This window comes from Haemorhous mexicanus, chromosome 5, assembly GCF_027477595.1.
Source record: "Haemorhous mexicanus isolate bHaeMex1 chromosome 5, bHaeMex1.pri, whole genome shotgun sequence".
NCBI lineage: Eukaryota > Metazoa > Chordata > Aves > Passeriformes > Fringillidae > Haemorhous > Haemorhous mexicanus.
The window spans coordinates 49,545,139-49,568,326 of NC_082345.1; the positions used below are offsets into that span (position 1 = coordinate 49,545,139).

Consider the following 23,188-nt stretch of genomic DNA (forward strand, 5'->3'; position numbering starts at 1 on the left):
AGAAGCATGGAGGTCCTGGACAGCAGCATCCATGAAGGGCCTGCTCTGGCCTTTCTGCTCCATCAGCTTTGTCCTGCAGGAGGAGGAAAGAACCTCGGAGGCTTGTGAGCTCCACCCCTCTCCCTGCTTCAGTGTTGGTGCTGGCTGCCTTTAATAGCAGCAACACAGAGCATTTCTGTGAGCCTCCTTTAAAAATGAGATGCCCTCTGAAACACCTGTATTTAGAAGCAGATTTAATATACAGGCTGGAATAGTGATTGGCTCTCACCACCATCTCACCAGGTAAAAGGGAGCTTCCTCTAAATTCAGTGGTGAAATCTAACAACCACAAAAACAAACAACTACCACCAACCAAAGAAAAAAGAAAAACCACAAGAAAAACCCAACAAAAATGACACAAATAGAAAACAACTTGATAGTATGACCTTGTTCTGCCTTGTCACTTGATCAACTTTCATAACCACAGCAGTAATATCTTACACAAGACAGTACTGCATTGTACTGTATTCTATCTTGCAATATCTTATCCATTACAGCCTTGTTCATACTGTTTTCAGTCCTGACCCCATTGTCTCTGTCCTAGAAATAGCAGGGAGACTAGTGGAGTGGAGCTGCTAGATGTAAGGACACCCCTTACCAAGCCTGATCCTGGCCCCACCACACAGGCAGGCTGCTGTCCCAGCCTGGCCTTAGGCTGTCCCCATCCCCATGGAGGGGCTCGATGGCTGGGAGTAAGGCTGCCAAAAAGACAGTCAAGATCTGAACAGGGCTTTAGTGCTGATCATCTGGAGATGAAGATTTGGGTTTTAATGACATTACTGGCAGGTGTGGTGAGGTGTTGGCATCAGTCTGACTGGTTTAGGGTGCTGACCTCAAGGCAGAGGAATGCTGCTGGCGCTACACACTGTGATTACCACCTCAACCAGGCAGCTCACGAGGCACTCATCTCTGGATATTTCCACTGTGTCTCTGCTACACTATTCATGACACTCTCAGCATGGGGCATTTTGAACCCCCTCAGGGATGGGGGTGCAATCCCTCCATGCTGCTGCCTGCAGGGACAGCCATCAGAGGTGATGGGGTGGAGGCCACAGGGGAATCTCGGAGTCTGCAGGCACATTGTTTGTTTGAGAGATGCTGCATCCATGTTCCTTTGTGCTTGATGAGGGTCCAGCAGGCACTATGTTCAGTGTTTTTCTCTCTTATATGAGGACGCAAGCTGCTGGAGGCAGAAGATCTCACCCATGTGGAGTACACATGTGCAAATACTCAATATGAAACTGATTGAAACTGATGCAGGGACACATTTTTTCTTTTTTCTTTTTTTTAAACAGTTTCCTCTTTCCGTCTTACGATTCTTTTGCTGTGAATAATCAGGAAGACAGCATGTTTTTTACCCACAAACCTCAAATGAAATTTGGTATTTCTGACAGCAAACATGCATGTATTTTCCAAAAGTTTCTCTTGGGGATGGATATTTACACAACACTTCTCATGATATAATTTTGGTTTTCTTAAGCAACCCAAAAAAATGCTCACATGCCATAGAAAAACCTTGAAAGAATGGGGACATCAGGTACCCTAAGAGTTTGTTCTTCTGTGTCCTCAGGTCTGAAACATGCTTCAGAGTAGATGAGATCTGTGTGGCAGCTAGGCACATCAGTGCAGTGGGTGTGCTGAGTACAAACCTAGAGCAAGGTGACAAAGCTGGGACACGTGGCATAGGCAACTGACGTGGCAAAAGCATTGTGGCCTGTCACGTGCCACTGAGCAGCTGGTTGTGAAAGACACTGTTTAAACAAACTGTTGTGTACATTTCCATGTCAGTACCTGTCCATCCAGATTCTTAATTTTCAAATGAAGCTCTGAAGCATATTTGAATGAGTCATTATTTTTGGCCAGCATTGACAGTAACTGGAAAAGTTAAACACTCTTGCACTGTACATCCCCTGCACTCCATAGATTGCACAGTAATTTTTTTATATGGGTTGCATCCTATTTCTGTTCTGCCCACACCTCTTCTCTATTTGCATCTGAGAGCATTACTTTTTTTTGTTGGAAAAAGCTCTCCCAGCTCCTGCTGGATACATACTTTCCTCCCCTCGGTGCAAAAGCTCTTCTGTATAGTTGCTCTTTGAGCAAATGGTGACTACTTAGACTACTTAGCATTGGCAATTTGGCTCTTTTCATTTTACACATCAGTGCTTGAAATGGCAACGCAGCTTTTGAGTCCCCACCTTTGGGAGGTGTATCCAGGGCCCACACAAACCCTTCAGAGCCATGTCTGATTATTTATGTTTGCCTGTAATAGGGTCACTGAACAACTTGGCATTCAATCAATCATTTACAGAGTATTGAAAGAATATTACAGACATCCTTGGGCAGGAATTGCCTGGTTCTGACACCAGTCAACCAGAAAGCAGTAGCTGGAGCCTCTAGTGAGCACGTCCTGAACTTCCAACAGCAGTTGGAATAGCCCACCTCTAAGAAAATAAGTTGATTAAATACTTGAGAATATCACAATCTTCTCAGTCCACGTTCCAAGTGTTCAAATAAGTCTGTGAAAGAGAAGAGGAGCAGCTTGAAAGAGAGGAGACTCGTAGTGGCCATTCTGAAGGAAGAGGATACAAGGGACACTGAATCACCCAAGGAAGGAAAAGTGTACCCAGATTCAGGTGGGATACAAGGCCTGGAGTGAGGGAGAGCTTGAAGACAGTGATTAGAGAGATGAGAAGAGAGTCACACAGTCATCCTGTGGGGAAGAGAAAGGCAGGAATACAGAAGTATCTAGGATGTGCCAGGATTTTGATCTTGAGATAACCATAAGGCACAAAGCCTGGTACTTCCATGCTTTAACTTTGGTAGAACAAAAGCCATGTCGCTACCATCTCTTTTGATACCACAGAAAAAGACCAGCTCCCCCTTCCTTGGAAATGAGCCCTGCCAATTCTTTCCCTGTCTTGCTTAATCAGCTCTCTGTAAGCCAGCAGCTGAAACAATCTTTTCCCTCCAACAAAGAACCACTCTTCATATTTTCAATTTTTAGTGCAAAGAGAGGTATGAAGTCTGCATATCATTCAGAGTGTGGAACATGAGCTTCAGCAGGTCCCTGCAGCTTCAGTGTGACTTGCAGTGAGAAATCATCTTACATATAAGCAGCAATTAAATAATAATCTTTCAAACAAGCAGCAGTTGCCAGTGATTGAATGGAAAAAGAACTGCAATTACACAGTAGATGGTAGCAGCCTTATTGTTATATTTCCCTCCATTTCAAGAACAGAAATATGATTAAGAAACAACACCTTTCAATACTCATTATTATTTGGGCAGCCTGGCAAACGTATAAGCAACAAGTGAGTGACTATGCAACACAAAAATGTGGACTTCTCACAGGAACTTCTTGCTCTTCAGAGGAAGCAGCCTAATGCTGCCACTAATTACCAGGACACCAGAAACAAGGGGTTGCTAATGGAACTTAAAATTGCTATGTAAATTGGAAGGTGGTACCTTTGTAAAGGAGGTTTTAAATACTGCCTAGGAAGAACTGACTATGAAGTCCAGGTTGACAGAAATAAAGAATTAGTAACTCATGGTGAAAGATCAAGGATTTCAGGATTTTAAAGCATTTCAGGTGTCAGCTAGGGTGATAATGAACTCTATATCATGGGGAGGGAGGAAAGAAATAGGAATACAAATTTCAGGCCTGTTTAAAATATACATAATGGCAGACTTTTTCAGACAGGGTACTTCCAATTGATGGAGAGATGGGAAAGCTATTAATGACACTTAGGAGAATTCATTTGGAATACTGGTCATCTTTGTTCAAGAAAGAAGAATTGCCATGGGAACCAGTGCACAGAAAGACTTCAAGTCCAGTCAGGAGACAACAAAAAACAGCACTGAAGCCCAGATTCATGCTGCCCAACTTCAGGCACTTCACAAAAGACACATAAAATACGAGCACAGTCACCAGGGTCTCCTGTAGTCAACAGAAAGAGATGGTCACCTCCGGTCATTCAGCCTACCTAAGTTCTGACTTGGCTTCTAAATGAGATCATTTATTTAAATACTCTAACTACAAAGGGAGCATATTGCTCCAGGGAATGTGCATAGCACCCTGAAAAACAGATGGTCAGAAAGAAACCAGCTGCTCACAGAAGTGTAAAGATCACAGAAGAGGTCAAGGTGAGGTTTAGCAGCAAGACAAACTGATACATGCTATGCACAAATAAATTTTTCTGATAAATAGAAGGCTGATCTTTGGAAACAGCTTTCCATATGTAGAGGGGGGAAAATAAGATACCTGCCTAGAATTAAAATGCAGCTGAATGTGTTAATTTAAGAGGTTTTATGATGGACATACTTGAAAGAGCAAACATTTGGACTGGCTGATACAAAAAGTTCCTGCCTCATCTGTTTTGCTATGCTGTTTTATTTGGATTTTTTTGTTACTGAATACAAATAGAACTAATAATTTACGCTGGCATAAAAGGGACTTCTTATAAAGTTACATGTGTTTTGAAAAGGAATTATTGGAAAGTGTTCCTGCCTTGTCTTTCTCCATCTGCATCAAGGGGAAGGACAGAAAAATCTGTTTCCTGGGACCAGAATTGCTCAAAACCAAAACCAAAAACAACTACAGCTGAGCAACTGATCTACACTCGGCAAACTGAGCAAAACGCTTGCTGCCCAAGGCAAGGGAGGCCAGCTCTCCTAAGTGATGGGCAAATGCATGGCAAGATGCTGTTTGGAAGGTACAGAAATGCTATCAGCATGCTCCCAGTTGTCACTTGCACAGGCAGCATGTGCAGTAGAGTGTACAACTGATGACAAGTTAGGCAAGTTAGTGTCTTTCCAGTTTATGGCTGTTGCAGCAATGGAAACTCACTGTCCATGGACCAGCTCCATGTACAAGCCTGAAGTGCTTGACCCATGCAGTTAGAAGTGCCCCAGCAAGTACAAACACAGAGTATCGATCACAGCTGTGCATTGCCAAAAGGGTGGGAGAGCACAGCCAAGGGCCTGGCAAACAGAGAGAAGAGGACATGGGAATGTAAGCATAGAAGGATTTTGGCAGGAGCATTGGTAGAAATAAGACTAGAGCATTGTCTCCTGTTATTTAATCCTTCCTGATTTTCAATGGAATGACCCTCTCTGCACATTGACAAAAAACAATGCGGCAGAAACAGGGAAATATCAGATTCTCCTACATTGATATTGGCTAACCAGTTGGATCAACAGCATTCTAACGCAATAGCAATGTGTGCTAAAAGAAACAAGATCTGTACTCCTGATTATGCTGTTGCATGCTGCAGAATGGCTGTGTCACAGTCCCTTAATTCTATGCAACCCTAGTATATTAAATAATTTGGAAGGATGAAAGTAACTTTGAAATTTATGTTTAAAACTGAGGCTGTTTCTAAAATTACATACATATTTCATTTCAGAATAGCAGAAGGTAGCTTGTTTTCCTGGGTAATTCTTAGCATAAAGGTAGTGGTTGATATTTGGAAACAAAATTTTGCAAAAGACAGAGAAGCAAGTGAAGCAAGACACAAACTGACAACACACAAAGCCCTAAGACTCATGAAATACATGATCTTACAACAGATTTACAATAGCAATTACATTCATTATTCAAAGTCATTTGTTTGCTACAGCTTGCCCCACAAGAAACAATAAGCTAGAGACAGACAGAGTCATGTACATTTTTTGTTTTAAAAAAATGTAGTAATCCTTATTCCAACAAAATCTTATTAGCTATTGCAAAATGTTTGGGAGGACTTAACGTTTGTCAGAGTCTTATCTTTCTTTTTCCATGGGGTCACAGCTGCTCTGTAATACTGTTACTGTTAAGGATAATGTTTGTGGTCAGTTGCTATTGGCAGTGACAGTCAAAGTTCAGGTAACCAAATTTAGACATGAAATCAATAATGACATATGTACCAGAGAGCGTAAGTATGCATTGTTTCTTTATGATTTACCAGGAAAAATTCTTACTGAGGTCCAAGAAAGCTTGGCATGAATAAATCATATATATAGAGGGAAGAATCTGCCTCAGAAAATGGAGGTAAGCATCAGTATAACCTAGATAAAAAGAGACAAAACATCAGGATTATGAAGGCAGCTGAAACCCCCTGCCAGGAAAGAAAGGGTAGTGTGCCACTAAGGATGTGCTCAGCTGTATAAATACCCAGTGTTTCAGAAAGTTTACACATACTCTATTGCAGAAATTGGTAACTTAAAAAAGATTGTAAAATTGAGTGCAATATATGCCTATAGCACCATTCATATAGTATGAACAGTACCAAGGCTGTAGAGAGGATTTATGTGTGACCACTTAGCACTTAAGTGATTTGCAGAGTCATGCCTCTGTCTCAGCAGGCAGACTCTCTAAATCCATCTGCTCACCATAAATAACTGAACTTCATTCCTGACTGTTTTCTTTTCCCTTCAACATGTCTTCTGTGTGTCCATACACACAGGGCTACTAAAATTAGGGAAAAAAGTAAGAGCTGGTTTTGTGCCACCTTACTATCACAGCATATGTCACAGCTGAGATGGGCACAATACACAGAGTATCACCATACAATTTCAGAAGGCTTTAAGCATCAGCCCATACTAAGTAACACCACATCAGAAGGCTTCAAGTGGATATCCTTCTTGTTCTTTAGCCCAACCTTTCATACCCCTCATGTTGATCATTGCACCTGTGTGCCCTCTGTGCCCTTTGGTGGTCGGTCAGTGCCCCTGGGCACTCCATGGTTCATTGCTGTCAATGCTGCTCACCCGCTTTTCACAGCTGTACCCACTGGGGATGAGGCTGGGCCACAGCCCTACTCCCAATTACAACAAACTGTGTGCCTACACCTTACAGCTTTGGACTTCAGCCACCTATAGATATCATGAGCTTCCCTCAGTGTCTGAAGTTAATCCATCAGCTAAGACCAAAACTCCCTCAGGAACTAATAATAGTAACTCTAGTAGTGAGCTTGACACCACATTTATTTTATTCTGGACTTGGGGTTCTTGGATGTGCTAGGACCACAACTGGTCAGGCTTGCAAAATATAAGCAAGAGGACAAGAGGTAAGTAATGTAAATCTGAAAGGACCTCCAACACAGATGGTATGTATTTTTTGCTACAGTGTAACACTCCTGAAATATTATATCAGGAACTGCTTAGCCCTCCAAAACATGATCCAGCATTCAAAGGGAAAAAAGCTGCACTCTTGGCTACTGCTGCCCACTAAAAATTCTTGTCACTTGCAATCCCTATCTCAGAAATAAGTGGAGTTCTGCAAGAACTGATCAGATACATCTTGCATGTACACCTGGAAGCACAGGCATTCATCTGAGCACCTTCCCAGTGAAGACCTAACATGAGCTTTCCCTTCTAAGTCTTACTTTTCTCCCGAGACACAAGACTGGGTGCCCTACACATGCAGAGGAAGTGAATGAGTTCCTTCTGCCTGCAGAACCAAGTCAACCCCAAGCAAGCATTCCACTGTAGCAACTGTAGCCAGAATTGAGGGGGCTGTGGCTGTAATTTATCATAGGCAATTTATTTTCAGCAGAGTGACTACATGTCAGTGCTGACAGCATTTGTAGCATTAAGTGTTCCAGAGAGAGGAGCATGGCACTGCTTTGAGGCACACATTCTGAAGGCCTGTCAATCCTTGTAGTTCACTAAAAACATAGGCATTTTACAATATTTTTTCAGGGAATGCCTTAGCATGGCTCATTCTCCAGGTTTGGATGAGCTTGGGATCCTCTTCTGAGTTCAAAGACAGTCATGTCTTAAGGCCCAGCAGAAAGGAAAAAGAAAATCCAAAGAATTCTGTATGCCAAGATAACTGGAACATTGTGTCAAAAGAGGAGGAAAACACACCCATATGAATCAAGGATCCATATGAGTCCCTCAATTCTGAATTCTTTACAACATTTAATAGTGCACAGAGAGTATGTCTGGCCATGCCTCCAGCTGGTCATAAATTATGATGGTTTACATGTCTTTAAAGTAAACTCTGGCACATAAATACTAAGCCACATAAACAGAGTCAGTCACATATGTATGTTCCTCAGCTGGGGTGAAGTTCTTAATTAGACCTTTTCTTGGGGGCTTAGTCAGCATTAAGCTGCCTATGCTCAAAGGCAGCTCTGTCGTGGTGCAGCTGAGTGACCTTGGATTACAGTGCTGTGTGAAAAAGAGCTATAAGAATTCAGGGCCATCTACTTTGCTCAAGAGCTGTGCCTACATTGAAGCACTCTCCCTCAGTCCTTGCCTCAGCTATGTTACAGGTATGACTGTGCCTGGCCTCACACACTGATCCAGACTCTGACCCAACTGAGATGATCTTGCATCCCTCCCATCACTGTGGACTTGTGATGGGATGACCAGACTGGTGGCTGGTTGGTCCTGGTTATTGTCATTGAACCTGATTCTGACCCTGACTCACTGGCTTGGCTTTTCTGGCTTGACCTCAGATCTCCTTGTCACTGTGTTCACTGGGATGGTTACTGGTGATCTGTACTCTTGGCTGAACTTCTAGTCACCACCAGAATTGCTTTGCTATTCTTGTTTGGGTGCTATGGACTTGCTAGTAAAGCCACTGTCATGCATGCCTTACTGTCATCTTCCACTCCCAGCTTGCCTTGCTACTCCATAAAACACTTTTCTCCAAAGGATGTCACCTCTCACCTACCACTGGTGTCATTGGTGCCACTGGGACTATGACACTCCTGACACCAGTAGTTCTAGTACAAGCCAGACAATAGGAACATGAATTGCAGACACCATGTGACTCTCCTTTTAGCCAAAGATTTTTGTTAGAAAACTGTCTTGAGCCAGCCTACTGGTGCCATGAATTCCTGCCAATAGGATAAATCAGGAGAGTGGGCAAGAAGGCAGCAATCAAGACAAAGAGTCTGTTCTGTCACAGAGAGACAGCAAAACTAAGCAGTGATACACAACTCCTCTTATGTGACCTCACTTAACTTGGTCAAATAATCAGAGAATCTCAGCAACCTGAAGAAATCATATTTCAAAAGCCCAAGCAAAATGCAAAGTGGTCACAAACCCAAAGTAGTCACAAGTTCTTTGTCATCTTTTGTAATTTATTCTAGTTGTCTAAATCTGGCAACAACATTTAATATGTTAGCTGTTGATTCTCCCACCTCATCTGCAGCATTCTCTCCTCTCTCTCTCTCTCCAAGGCACTAGCTCCACCTCTCCTGGTGGGACCATCTTCAAGTATGCAAGGGCTGCAACACTTAACTCTTCCAACTCCACCGTGAGGTAGCACTGATGTTGCACCTGAGCTGCCACACGGACATGCACAGTTCGGCACATTATCCAGACTGTCACACCTGCAAGGATTTCAGCATTAAACTAAATCCTTGCTGCCAGCCTCAGACAGCAGTTGCAAGACAGTTGCTGGAAGGCAGCAACTTCAATTCTGTGGAGGCCAGTCAGCCTGCACCCCAAAATCAATCTGCATATTACAGGGTGAACATGGAGGAAATTGTCAGGACATGGCTGTTTTCACTTGAGTAGTGTTGGCATCTCACAGCTCTAAGTACTCCCATCATACAAGTTTGCTTGGCTCCTTTTGGGTGTTGTAGTGTGCCCAGTGCTGCTCCCTTGTTCTAATAATGTCTTGTGTACCCAAGAGCAATTTTTGCCTTCTGCATTTAATTGCTACTCCTTTGCCAGCTTACTGGAAGGCTGTCCTTTGCTCTAACATTTCATCCCGAGGGAGAAAAACTGGTGCCCTTGAGACATGAATGTGTTGTCCTGTATCGACGCAGTACATACTGATGTCTGTCTCTTCTCTGCTCTTCTTAAACAGGATGCTAAAAGCATCCTGACTTAAGCCTTTCCAGGGATTTGAACCTCCCATGCCCGTTGCTCACCAGGAGTCTCACACTGACAGCAATGGAAAACACTGAGCTCAGGTACAGCCAGCTACCATTTACTAGAAATAGACACTTCCAGCATTTCCCGACCCAGCGTGCACAAATGGCTCACGAGCTCCTTTCTTTTTCATGTGACATATATAGACAATTGTTATGGAAGTTTGCCTTTCTGGAAGTCAGTGTAAATACATTTTGTACACAACAGAATTCAAACAGTGTAATCACAATTGTGTCTTATGTAACCTTCAGCAAGTTCTGCAAAACTGTCTTCCCTTCCTCAAACACTGCAGTTCTGATACAGCTTATCCGCGAACACTCGCAAACATTCAGAGCTCAGAAACATAAACCAATCTCTGTTTGGGGGACAGGAATGCTATTGTATTTCTATTTATTTATTTATTTATTTATTTGATGTTTAGCAGAGAACATAAAAAATTAATTTTGGATTAAAAAACAGAAAATACAAGTCTCTATATTGGAAGATATAATTGACAAAACTCTTCTGCATTCGAAGAAAATCTGCTATGAAGGAATAAGGCATCTATCCTGCTTATCTGTTTTTAAATGAGAAAGCATACTGCTGTTCTGGGCTCCTCAGTACAAGAAAGACAAGGAACTACTGGAGAGGGTCCAGTGGAGGCCCACAAAGATCATCTGGGATCTGGAGCACCTCTTTTATGAGGAGGGACTGCAGCAGCTGCGCCTGTTTAGTCCAGAGACCACTGCGAGAGGATCACATTAATGCATGCCAGTATCTCAAAGGTGGGTGTCAAGACGATGGTGCCAGACTCTTTCCAGAGGTGCCCAGTGACAGGATGACGAGCAGTGGCCATAAAGCGACACGCAAGAACCTCCCCCTCAGGGCGAGGAAGAGCTTTACGGTGGCAGAGCACTGGCACAGGCTGCCCAGGGAGATGGTGGATTCTCCCTTCTGGGGACATTCAAACCCCACCTAGACACGTTCCTGTGCCACCTGTTCCAGGCGACCCTGCCTTGGCAGGGGGTTGGACTGGAGGATCACCAGAGGTCCCTTCCAAACCAAACCGCTGTTTGATTCTCTGAACCCTTCCGGCATTCCCCGCCTACACGGAGAGCAGTGCCGGCGACGGCCCCGCACACCCACAGAGCTGCACACGGCCCAGCCGAGCTTGCCCTTCCCACAGGCAACCGCGCACATGGCGCGGGCCGGAAGCCGAGCCCAGCCGGCGCGAAGGGAGCACGGAGGGAGCCGCCGGGCACTGCCAGGCATCCTTTGTCCCCCGCCCCGCGCGGCCTCAGACGCCCCCAGCACCGCCCCTGGGCTGGCGCCGGGGCCCGCCGCTCCCGGCGAGCACCGCGGTGCGACGCGCGAGGCGCCGCTGACGTTCCAGCCCCGCCACTGGGCAGCAGCTCTCGCGCGTCACGAGCTCGCGCCGCTGAGTCAGCGGCCCACCGTCGCAACGCCCGGCCATTGGCTGCAGCGGCGCGGGGCCCCGCCCCCGCAGCCCGGTGGGGCTATAAAAGTGGCTCCGGCGCCCCCTCTGCGCCTTTAGCCCCGGGTGTCTGAGAGGAGAAAGATGCATCGACTCCGCTCACGGGCCTCCACGGGGATTTCTGCCTTTGCCGCCGGTTCGCCCTCCGCCTGCTCTCGTCAATCACCCCCGCTGCCCCGGCTCGAGAAGTCAGCCTCGCAGAGGCGTTGGAGTAAAAAGCGCTCCTGCTCTTCTATCGGCTGATTGTCGCTGATTCCCGGGCGGGGGGGAGCAGGGAGACCGAGACCCGGAGAGGGGCCGCGGGAGCCGAGCCGAGCGCCGCTGCGACCATGCCCAAGCCTAAGAAGCGGGGGAGCAACCACCAGCGCGGAGCCGGTGAGTGCGGCCGGGCCGGCGGGTAGGGGCGCAGGGTCTAGACGGCGTTTCCCGTGGCCGCGGGAACAGGCCCGCGCTGTCCGGCGGTGCCCCGCCTCCCCGCGGGCGGTGGGTGAGCGGCAGGACGGGCGGGCGCGGCCGCCGGGCTCTCGCTGGCCGGGCTGGGGCCGGGCGGGTGACAGGAGCCGTCCATGAAACCGCCACCTCACGCCGCTGCGCGCATGCGCCGGGGAGCCGGGGCCGGCGGGCGCGGCCGCGCTGGCGGTGCCGGGAGCGCCCCGGGACAGCGGCGGCTCGGGCGGCACGGCCGCGGGTCCGCCCGCTGCACCACCGACAGCTGCTGCGGCTGTGTGTCACCGTGTCGTGCCCAGGAAGGCTGATGTGTCTTTAAAGAAAAAAAATCCTTTTTCTTATCCTAAAATAGGATGTTATAAAATATACAGATGCAGAATGTGCGTGTCTGAGGTGCTGATGCTTGGGACGGAACGGAGGTTTTGTGGGGTGGTGCGAAATTGCACTTCAAGCTAGCATAGCTGTGTGAAGCATTTGTTTTTAGTACCCAGTTTTCAGGAAGTGAGCAATTTATGGGGTGTATCTGCAACAGCTCTTATTTTAGGTTGTTAAGGGCTTGGTGTCGTTCTTGCCACTTCTGTTAAATCCCTGTTTGTTAGCAGCAAGAAGGTGGCCATGTGAGAGCTGCGAGCCTCCAAGTTAGTTCACTCATGCATTGGCTAGTGGGGTTTTTTTGGGTTATGGTTAATGATACCAGTGGATTTAGCTAAAAGTAGCAAAACTTCCGGAGTGTGACTTACTTAATTGGAAAGCATTTGCATACTGATCCAACTGAAAGCTGATTCTGCCTAGATAAGAATAGTTTTTTGGGGTCTTGATAGTCGGGGAGCCTGCTTGAAGCTGGTAAGCCCTATGTACAGCCTTCTAAATAATTTAGAAAAAAAAAATAGCTGAAAGAGCAGAATTCAAAGTTCTGTAAATGATGTTTTGGGAACTGTTGGAGAAGAAACAGATATGAAAAGGGCGGTGAACATCAGTAAAAATACTACGTTTTGTCAAGAAGTCCAAAAGCTGCTGTACTAAGACCCTCTTTGTCCTGAGAGGGGAAAACTTCTATCCCCTGTTAAAGCATTTGATGTTCTGGCTTGTACTTGTAATTCAGTAGTAAAAGAATTGGACATAGCTGATCCTGCACATACTACACCTAATGCCATATAGCCTGCATTGAACTGGGTAATGTATGTTTGCCCGAAGGTTTGACTTAACACTATCTTGAAGTTCCTCAAAATTAAAAAATAAGGAGTGTATGGCAGTTTTTTAGATAGCTCATGCTAACAGTTAAATTAACACAGACCTATTTTTAAAGCATAGTCACAGAAAACTGCATTAACATGAAGTTGTAGAAGGATCCTAAATTTACAGTAGGAATTGGACCAGTACTAGGTGGGCCTTTCCTCACTGCTCACAAATGATCTTCCAGAACAGAGACAACAAAGTCTTCAGAGTAGGTGGGAATAAAGGAACCAGCAGAGGATGGAAATGTTCTTTCTGTGGCTGGGTTAGGGAAAGGAAATCTGCTCTGGGTGGGTTCAGTTCTACTTTTGGTGCTCAGATCTTCCTTTTCTGTATGAGAAATGACCAAACTATTGTATTCATCTTTGCTTAAGGTGGTCAGCCCAGAAACGTGCAGCCTTTTAGTGATGAAGATGCTTCAATTGAAACCATGAGCCACTGCAGTGGCTTCAGTGATCCTGCTAGCTTCACTGAGGATGGTAAATTCTTGTATTTATATCTATTCATCTTTTAAAAACATAAAACCTGAGCTGATTTACTAGTTTTTAGTAGACTGTAAGTAGCAGTAATGAAATAATGACATTATATTAAGACTGTGATGGCTAATCCAGTGGCTGGTTTTTTTGTTTGGTTGTATAGGTATATAAACATATACTCCAGGTTTTTTGAGCCTTGTGAAACTATCAGGTTCTATTCTACTAGAATAGAATATAGATATAGAGACAATAAGATATCGAGTTCTGCTATAGAGACAATAAGAATTTTAAGGTGAATTGTAAGACATGGATTTACATGACAGGTAGTTGAAGCAGTAAGAACTGCAGTAGAGTTTAAGATGGGAAGATCACATTTGCCTGTTTTGAGCTAGGTTTGTGCTTTGTCCCCTTTACCATCCTTGCAACCTAGACTACTCTAAAGTCATTTTGTTGAGAGGAGGGGACCTGAAGGCCTGAAATGGGGATAAGCAGGGAGCCATCGTTAGATACATGCTGCTCTTAACTGAGCTCCTGTTGCAGAGGTGTCTGAATTGATGCTATGTGGGACAGGCTGCTTTGACTCACTGCATCAGCTGTGAGCACCTTGCAGTACTCCAAGGGTAGATGTAGTGGACTGGATGAAAATGTGTTGACAGGATTGGCTGATGGTCGTCAGATGGGGAAAATTTATGTAAGACCTGATTCGCTCCCACATTCATTCTTGGCATGTGTAAGAAGCAGATCTAGAAACAGCACAAATGTATCAATAGGCCCATTTTTATGAAAGTATTTCGGGGCACAGTCTGATGTAGTAGGTTTAACACCATTGTGCTGCTGTGATACTGAGCAATTCTGTAGCTATTGTCTGTATTAAGCTGCTTCCTTATTAGTGTTAAAACATTGTGTTGGAACTACTGTGTCTGCTAATGAAATGTGTATCAGTAGGACTAAATTATTTCTTCTGGATTAGGGCCTGAAGTTGATGAAGAAGCCACTCAAGAAGACTTAGAATACAAGTTGAAGGGGTTTATTGATCTTACATTGGACAAGAGGTATAGTCTGCTTTGAAGAAACACATTCATACATTGTTTTCTTGCTTGATTTAATAAGGAAAATATCAAATATTTTTCTGTGCTTACTGAGATTTTTACTCTGGGGAGGACTTCTGGATCTAAAAACTATTTCCCTCTACTGATTTTTTAGGATGACTTAGACTTTCTTTTTCTAATATATTGAAGTAGAATCACTTTCTTTCTGGCCAGCAATACTGCTGTGAACTTTATCCCCAAAGAAAATTTTGCTGTCCTTGAGTAAGGAGGCAGTTCAGAGCATTTCATTTCTTCATAGTACTTCTGTGGATTACTCTTTCTACTGGGTGTAGGCAAATATAAATCACCATAAAGCAAGGGCAGAGGTTCAGCTGATAGGTGCTGATTTCAGGAGGTCTTCCTTTTCTCTTCTAACAGTGCAAAGACAAGACAAGCAGCCCTTGAAAGCCTGAAAAGTGCATTTTCTTCTAAAATACTATATGAATTTATCATGGAAAGGAGAATGACCCTAACTGATAGCATTGAGCGCTGCATAAAGAAAGGTAATTAACATCCATGCTATTAGAAAGCAATAATCCCTATGAAGTAGCACATTGTTTAAAAGAAATTAAGATTGTGAATGTTCTCTAGCACTTTACAGAGTGGTTAATAATTTAGGTAACATTACTTTGTAAATGCAGGTGTCACATTTTAACTGTCCTAGAAAATTAACTGAAATTATCTTCTATCTCTTGGTTTCTGAATTTCCACTTATTGAAGGAGGAAAGCAGGGCAGAAGGTGGTTGCTCATCACTGTGTTAATTAATCCCTAGGTAAGAGCGATGAGCAGTGTGCAGCTGCTGGACTGGCTTGTCTTCTGTGTGTGCAGATGGGGTCAGGAATTGAAAGCGAGGAGATTTTTAAGACCCTTGGTCCAGTTCTGAAGAAGATTGTCTGTGATGGAACAGCCAGTATCCAAGCCAGACAGGCTGTAAGTATGAAATGTTTATTTGCCAGGCAGGGACAGAGGGCTGCTTCTGACCAGCTCACTGTTGTGTAATCCAGGACTAAAGGTTACCACACTAGTGTGTACTTATAATGTTGACATATGCCCTCAATGATGCATAGCAGTTTTCACTGGCTTAAAAGTTCCACCTGGAAGTTGAACATGATTCACTTCTTCAGCTGTTACATATACTGCTTTGTCAAGTGTCTGAACTCACTGTATTGCAGCTTCCTTACTTCTGGGGACTGATGTTGGGGTCCTAGAAAATATTTTCCCACTTTCCTACTGAGTGATATGTCCTTCCTGTATTAATTTTATTTTATTCTTAGAATTTAATTTTATTCTTAAACAGCACAGGAATGTTACTTAAGCATTTACATTTATTTATGGTAAAATCACATGTAGCACATCTGGAAACTACATAAACAATACAGCCATTCTACCAAAGGTATTTTTAAGTTACTTTTGCCCAGTCATCTCATCTATACATCGAATGCTTGAAATAGTGAAGGAAGATTGTCCAAAGTGCTTGCCAAAAGTTTTACTTTTGCTTAAACTTCAGAGATTTAGCTAATGTTTTCCAACTTTCCTTTATCAGTATGTGGCTGGCTACTCCTATTTTAGTCAAGCTATGGCACAACAGATACTGTCAGCTGCAAAAAGGAGATAGTATTAGTTAAACAGTAGTAATTTCCACAAACAGACAAACGCTATTAAAGTTTGTCCTGTTCAAATGTAGTTTTGAGTCCTGTGTGGTTGGTGCAAACATCACTTTCAAATCTTTTTTTTCTTTACTCTTCATAAGAGAAATTGGACTAGTATATGGGGCATTGGAAACAGACCCGCAGGAGAAGTTTGAGTGTTCCAGGAAGGGCTTTTTAGGGCAGCATTTTTATGCTATTTAATTGAAATAGTGGTCACCATGAGAAAATATTTCCCACAGCTGTGAATAAATACATGTAATTATCAGCATAATTTCTGCTTGTAAATCCTAGTGAGATTTAAAATCATTGGGTGAAAAGAATGCCGTGCGGAGCTTTTTCAAGGGCTTTGTAAGCTATTTAAAAATAATAATACATGGAAAGGGAAGGCTTGTGATAGCAAATGCTGTAAAATTGTCCTGAGTAGATGGAAATTGGGAGCTAAGTATTACAAAGAAGGTAATCCTTACAATTAAGGACTGGGGACTTCTAGAATCTTTAGGTTTTTATCTCAAGTTTCTGTTCCTCCAGATGTTAAATTTCAAAGGTCCCAAGTTTGAAACTGTAACATTGTCAAATACTGACACTTCTCTTTTTTCTTTTGTATCCAGTGTGCAACCTGCTTAGGGATTTGCTGTTTCATTGTGACCGATGACATTACGGTGAGGATGATTGATACCTTTCAAATGTAATAAACTGGCAAGATGAAAATATGTGACTCCTAAACCACTTCCATGGTATTTTTCCCTGGTACAGGAACTGTACTCTACTATGGAATGCCTGGAAAACATCTTCATGAAGGCCTATCAGCGGGATAGAGACACTAATGGTGTATCGAGTACCCATAATACTGTGCTTCACGTCAGTGCTCTCTTAGCATGGACATTGTTGTTGACCATTTGTCCAATGAATGAAGTGAAGAAGAAAATTGAAATGTGAGTATCTTTCTTGGAAAGCAGAGTTTGTAATGGCTGTTTATATGCAATGAAACAGTGTCAGTAAAATTTAGATCTTAATGGAATATTACTTACTCCTTAGGCACTTGAATAAACTTCCAAGCCTGCTGTCTTGTGATGATCTCAACATGAGAATAGCTGCTGGAGAAACGCTAGCGCTTCTGTTTGAACTGGCACGTGAAACAGATGCTGTAAGTAGATATCAGCAGCTAAGCCTTCTTTCATCAGGACAATGATGAGACAAATTACTTAACCTGTGTTGCACACCACCCTGGATCTCAACAATTTCATGCAAATAATTCCATGGTTTATGTTCCTTCTAGTGAGTCTGCCCCAGTCTAAGTGGATATAGCAATAATTCATGGCTATCATTTTTTACACTTAGTTTCTATATTGCAAAACAGGACCAATATAACAAAATGCATCAAATGCTGCTTAATAGCAACTAGAAATAAGGAATGTACGATTTAAATCTAAATCCACACCTGCTTTTAAAATAGAATAAAAAAAAAGATACCTCTAGATAGATTCCAGAATGAAACAGTATTGTTTACTGTAGTGGGATCACTCATCAGATGCTTATGCAGACAAGTTTGAGTAATTCACAGCCTGCACAATTCTGCTGTCGCAGCCAAAAATCTATCAGGTAGAAAACATGTTGACTTTAAGTATTGTTTTTTCAGTATTTTTGCTTAGGTAACTTGAGAAGAGTAACTTCTATTGCATGACTGTTTCACAGCATTTGACTATTTTAGTCAGTTAAGAACTAGGCAGTCATTTCACACAGATATTGGTAATACTTCATTTGGTGAGATTTCTCGGAGTTTGCTTTGGAATTGGATTAGGTGCAAACTGTTCAGTATTAGCTTGTCCACAGGTAAAGTTGCATTTACATTCTTCAGTATGCCTTATTAATTTTCAGACTTTTTTCTTGACAGCACTGAAGGAAACAGCCTCCCTCTGCTTACTTATGGCACAGTTTGGGAGAGTTGCCTGAAGGGCTCCCAACTCAAGGCTGCTGCGCTTTGCCAGAATGCTGCCTAAAGTGAAAGGATAACTCCATTTAAGTCAGGAATCATGACACACAGCATAATCTGAAATAATGATGAGGCTTCTATATAAGTGCAAGCAGTGTGGATTTCAGTCTCTTGGCTATGAAAGTCAACTTTGAAAGGAAAAAAGTAAATGGAAACCACAACTTGATCCTTTATTTGGTCAAGCTGACTGCAAGTAATGAAAATCTTAAAATATGTTAAGAAATGAGACTATTTACTACAATCTCTGCTGTTGCATTAAGGAAATGCCCCTTGAATCATTACAGATGATTCTCATTGAATCCTTAACAATCAGTGCAGATTAAAAATACTTGATGCATTTGCCTTTGACCAGATCCTTTCAGAAAGCTTGCAGTAAGCTCAGTCTAGTCAGTTGACATGACAAAACATTCAGATTTAAAAAAAAAACCCTCCAAACTACAGAGACTTGTTTTTACGTAAGTTTGCATGCATTCTTACTAGTCCAGGTGAACTAGTGCTGAGTTAAGTGCAGAGGAGAAAATATATAAATATGTGTAAAGCACATATTAATTAATAAAGTGAATAACACGAAGCTGTTTCTATAGTTTACTTAGTGTTTTGTTAAGCATTAAAAAAAAAAGTTTCCTAATTTCCCGTTCCATAAAAGACTTATTTATAGCTAAATATTCCATACTGTCAGTCCAGTGGTGTCTCACAGTTTGACTCCAGCAGCAGGAATTTTGTGATAACATTAAAGTGCCCTCAGCTTGTTGGCCGGAGTAGTTCAGCAGATTTGTTAAGCAGTTTGAGTCCCTTGGAATTACTGAGTGGAGCAGATTGGCAGGTGTATATGCACACTGATGGAGCTGTATGGTTCACATGGCTGACCAAACAGACTTCGTTAGTGCCCTTCCTGTTAAGCTGGGTGCTGTGACTTTGTTCTTGCTGATTTCAGTGCTGCAGATGGAGCTGCAGAAGTGCTCTCTGTCTTTTTAAATAAAGAGGTTGTAGAGATCTAGATGCCCAAAATTTAAAGAGACCCATTTTCTTATTTGCGGGGAAAAAGGTAAGGTCATAAAATAAACCAAAATCTAAAAAACCCTAAAAAAATGGTTTTTTTCTGGTAACCCAGGATTTCTTTTATGAAGATATGGACCTTCTAACAGAGAAACTAAGAGCTCTGGCTACTGATGGAAACAAGCACCGGGCCAAAGTGGATAAAAGAAAGCAGCGATCTGTCTTCAGAGACGTTCTGCGGGCTGTTGAGGTGATTCTTTTGTCTTAGTTACAATCTAGACCTTCAAAACATACAGTGTATGATTCAGAAAACAATTTTATTATTAAACAGAATTACTATTTCATTGAAAGAAACTGGAAAAAGCTAATTTAAGTGAGATTTCATAGTCAGATCACATATGTGGAATAGAATTGCTTTTTTTAGGAATGTTGAAAAAAGACTGGGAACAGTTAAATATTGTGGAAGCTAAGGAGAAGGCTTGGCATAATTTGAAGTCACCTCTGGGATTCTGTCTGTAGAAGGATCTGAGTCACCTATTAGCTACTGCTTGTTACACTCCATTGTCCCAAATACCTCTAAGGTAGAGACTAAATGAGGCTTATAGTCTGACATAAAGGTGGCTTCTGCACTTGAAACTGGTTTTCCTGGAGATAAGTCCACTTCTTAAAGTAATTTTAAAGATGAAAGTTGAGCGTTTGTTTATTAAAAAGCTTTGTAATCATGAAGAATATCAGCTTCAGGTTCTACATGAGATCTGACTGTAGGTGTGCATCTGCATTATGAACAAATACAATCTTTAGCATATGTACACTGTGTTATTTGGAAGGTCTTGATGTGCCAAATTCATCAGTCAAAATTAAGTTCACTGAGATGTGTAAAATTCCTAGTACAAAAGACTGTTTAATTTAAAATTCTAGATGTTGTTTCCTTTGATTTTTGCATAGGAGCGGGACTTCCCTACAGAGATGGTGAAGTTTGGACCTGAGCGGATGTATATTGACTGCTGGGTTAAAAAACAAACCTATGAGACGTTCAAGGAGATTCTGGGCTCAGGGATGCAATACCATTTGCAGGTGAGCCACGCTTTGACACTTGCTCAGAATGTTCCTCTGTGTCTGGCTTCTTTGATGGAATTCAGTCTGGATTACAAAATCCTGAGTAGAACTTGGTGATGTGATGAGCCTTGCATTTGAGGTGTTAAAGACAGCAGTTAAAAAATTAATTACAGTGAGCTATGGCTGTCTGGGTAAGCTGCTGCTGAGTTGTAGCCTGGGTGTGCTAATGTAGTAATTGATTTCTCCAAGAAGTAAGAAATTTAAGCTGAATATATTTTTAGCTTCAGGGTTTTCCCATAATCCTTATGCTCTCTTTCAGCAAATTTGGTGTAGTTGTCTGGCTGCTGTAAAGCTGTATGCCTCCACCCTTCCTGTTCAAGCCTGTAAAACAAAGGGAAAGTTTTAGTCAAAAATAATGAACACAGCTTGTGACCCAATGGTGACAGTGTTCCAGAAGAGATGGCAGAAATCTTTATCTCTGTTCTGGGAACTGCTTGTTTACTAGTCATCTGTGTACATATGTAACAGAAGCAGGAGCTGTAGTTTAGGAATTTATGCTCACAAATTCCTGTGATAACCATGATTTTAAAATCTTCAGTCCTGTGTTAATTGAATTTGTGTGACTGAGGGAGCTCAGGCATGTAGCAGGTTTTTCAGTTTTTTCAAGTACTGCTTTCACAGATACTTTAAAACTGGTGTGTTGTCAAACCATACAGGTCTGTTCAGTTGCCTGATTTTATGTAGAACAGAACAGTGTCTCATTTGCTGGGACAAAAATATCAAAGGAGGCAGGAGGAGCTGTCTGTCTTCTCAAGGTGGCTGTTTCACTTTTAGCCTTATTTTGGTTGAAGGAGGAAGTGTTCTTGACTTAATTGCAAAAGATAGCAGTAACTTGCCACGAATCTTAGTATTTCTTACTGGAACATGTGATATTTTACAGCAGTCAACATTAGAAACTTGATAATTAGAGGGAAAACTAATCATTTTGTGTGTTTCTTGTTTAGTCAAATGACTTTCTTCGGAATGTGTTTGAGCTTGGTCCACCAGTAATGCTGGATGCTGCAACTCTTAAAACAATGAAGATATCCCGTTTTGAAAGGGTAGGTTATTGCACTGTAATGAGTTTTCTTCCTATTCTAATTACTCCTGCACTTCAGAAGCTGTCATTGTTAGACTGTAGTTCTAAGAGTGCCTCATACTGTCCTGAATGAAACCCAGCCTTACTTGTATGCAGCTATGCACTCTTAAATTTTCCACTGGGCATGTGTCTGCTTCTGTGTTATTTCCAAGGGGTCTGAAGGTTGATGTGGTTGCTGATGTGTAGAGCATGAATCTAGTACCCATGTGAAACTTGGTCTCTTCTTAGAGATACATGTTTTTCGGGGAGGGACCTACAGGAAAAATACATCTGTCTCTCTATATATACATATACACATACACACAAAGATTAGCCTTTGGTGCAAAGATAACATACTATAAACTTCACATGGCCTACCAGTTTACTTCAAAGATTACTAAAAGGTTATTTTCATTTGTTTTGTAACATGAAAAATCTCTGAAGGGCCTAAGCCTTATGACAATATGTAATTCTCTTTTCTTTTTTTGTTTTGTAGCACTTATACAACTCTGCAGCGTTCAAGGCTCGGACAAAGGCTAGAAGTAAATGTCGTGATAAAAGAGCAGATGTGGGGGAATTTTTTTAGATTCCCTTTTTAATGGGCTTCAATTTTCATAATTCAAATAAATTTGTAACATTTAAATGCATTTTTTAACTTCTGTAGTCAGTTTGCAGTCGTGCACGGGTTTGTTACATAGTCTGTAAATATAATGCATGCTGTTGCCTAGTTGGGTATACACTGTATATAGATGTAACATTTGGTGCAGGGATATATTATGCTATACATTAGACCCCCACTAGCTCCAAAGGTTGATTATGTTGTAACTGATACCTTACATGGGGTGGATAACTCTAGTCAAATGCTCTGTGTCAGATTGGATTCTTTATATAAAGTCATGACCAAGTGTTCTGATAAGAATATGAGATGACCATGTTTGTGTGAAATTATTTTAGTAACTTTTTAAAACTCTGCAGTGTTTTCTTGTCTGTAGACAGACAAGAAATCCCTATGTAAGTATAACTTTATCCTAACAGGGACTATGAAGTTCAGTAACTTTCACTGACAGTCAAGTAGTGAATGACAAATACTTGCCTCCATGTAAAATAAAAGCAAGGTTCTTGTGTTCTGAAATGGAATATTTAATTTTTGGAATAAAGATGTTTCTCACTGCCTGCTCTCTGTGTAAAAGTAATTACTCCATGAATGGAAAGCTATAACACTGGCAAAACCTAAAGGTTGAAAGGAACGGGTTTGTTTATTGGTTATTGGTTCAAATACGTGCTTGGGGTATTCTCAGTATGGTAGTAGATGCTACATGCAAGTCTACCTTGCAGTGTTTCAAAGGTGTCTTCTGCTTACTTGCATGTGTTCTGCACAACCACCTAATCTTGATTTGTCATTGCTTCTCTAATGGTCAAACATTTTCAAGTCTTGGTGGTGCAAAACATGTTGTCCTTTATCTTAGAGGAACCAGTCTGGCTTCCCTGTGTTCATCATGTTGAAAACTACTCTTCTAACCTCAATTTCTGGTTCTATAGGACTGAAATATGCCAGTAGCTGAGAATTGAGTTAGGAATTTGGGGGGAGTGGGGGGTTTGCTATGTAATAAAGACACTAAAACCTGGCTAGCTGGAGCTTCTGAACCTGAAGATCTGTAAATGTGCTTTATGTCTAAATAAACATTCTTAAGATGTTTTGTCACCAGATGAAGTAAACATTGCATTGAAGACAACACCACCCCCTGA

The 23,188-nt window shown here is 42.3% G+C and overlaps 1 protein-coding gene across 1 annotated transcript; it reads left to right on the top strand.

Moving 5' to 3' along the window:
• The first annotated feature begins 11,451 nt into the window (after positions 1-11,451).
• IFRD1 (interferon related developmental regulator 1) lies at positions 11,452-22,615 on the top strand. The gene is made up of 12 exons (XM_059847113.1): positions 11,452-11,764; positions 13,444-13,548; positions 14,516-14,597; positions 15,012-15,136; positions 15,407-15,564; positions 16,892-16,942; positions 17,037-17,215; positions 17,319-17,427; positions 19,385-19,519; positions 20,215-20,343; positions 21,330-21,425; positions 21,939-22,615. Exons 1-12 carry the CDS (start codon positions 11,719-11,721, stop codon positions 22,026-22,028), a joined length of 1,305 nt encoding a protein of 434 aa, XP_059703096.1. The 5' UTR covers positions 11,452-11,718; the 3' UTR covers positions 22,029-22,615.
• The last annotated feature ends 573 nt before the right edge of the window (positions 22,616-23,188 follow it).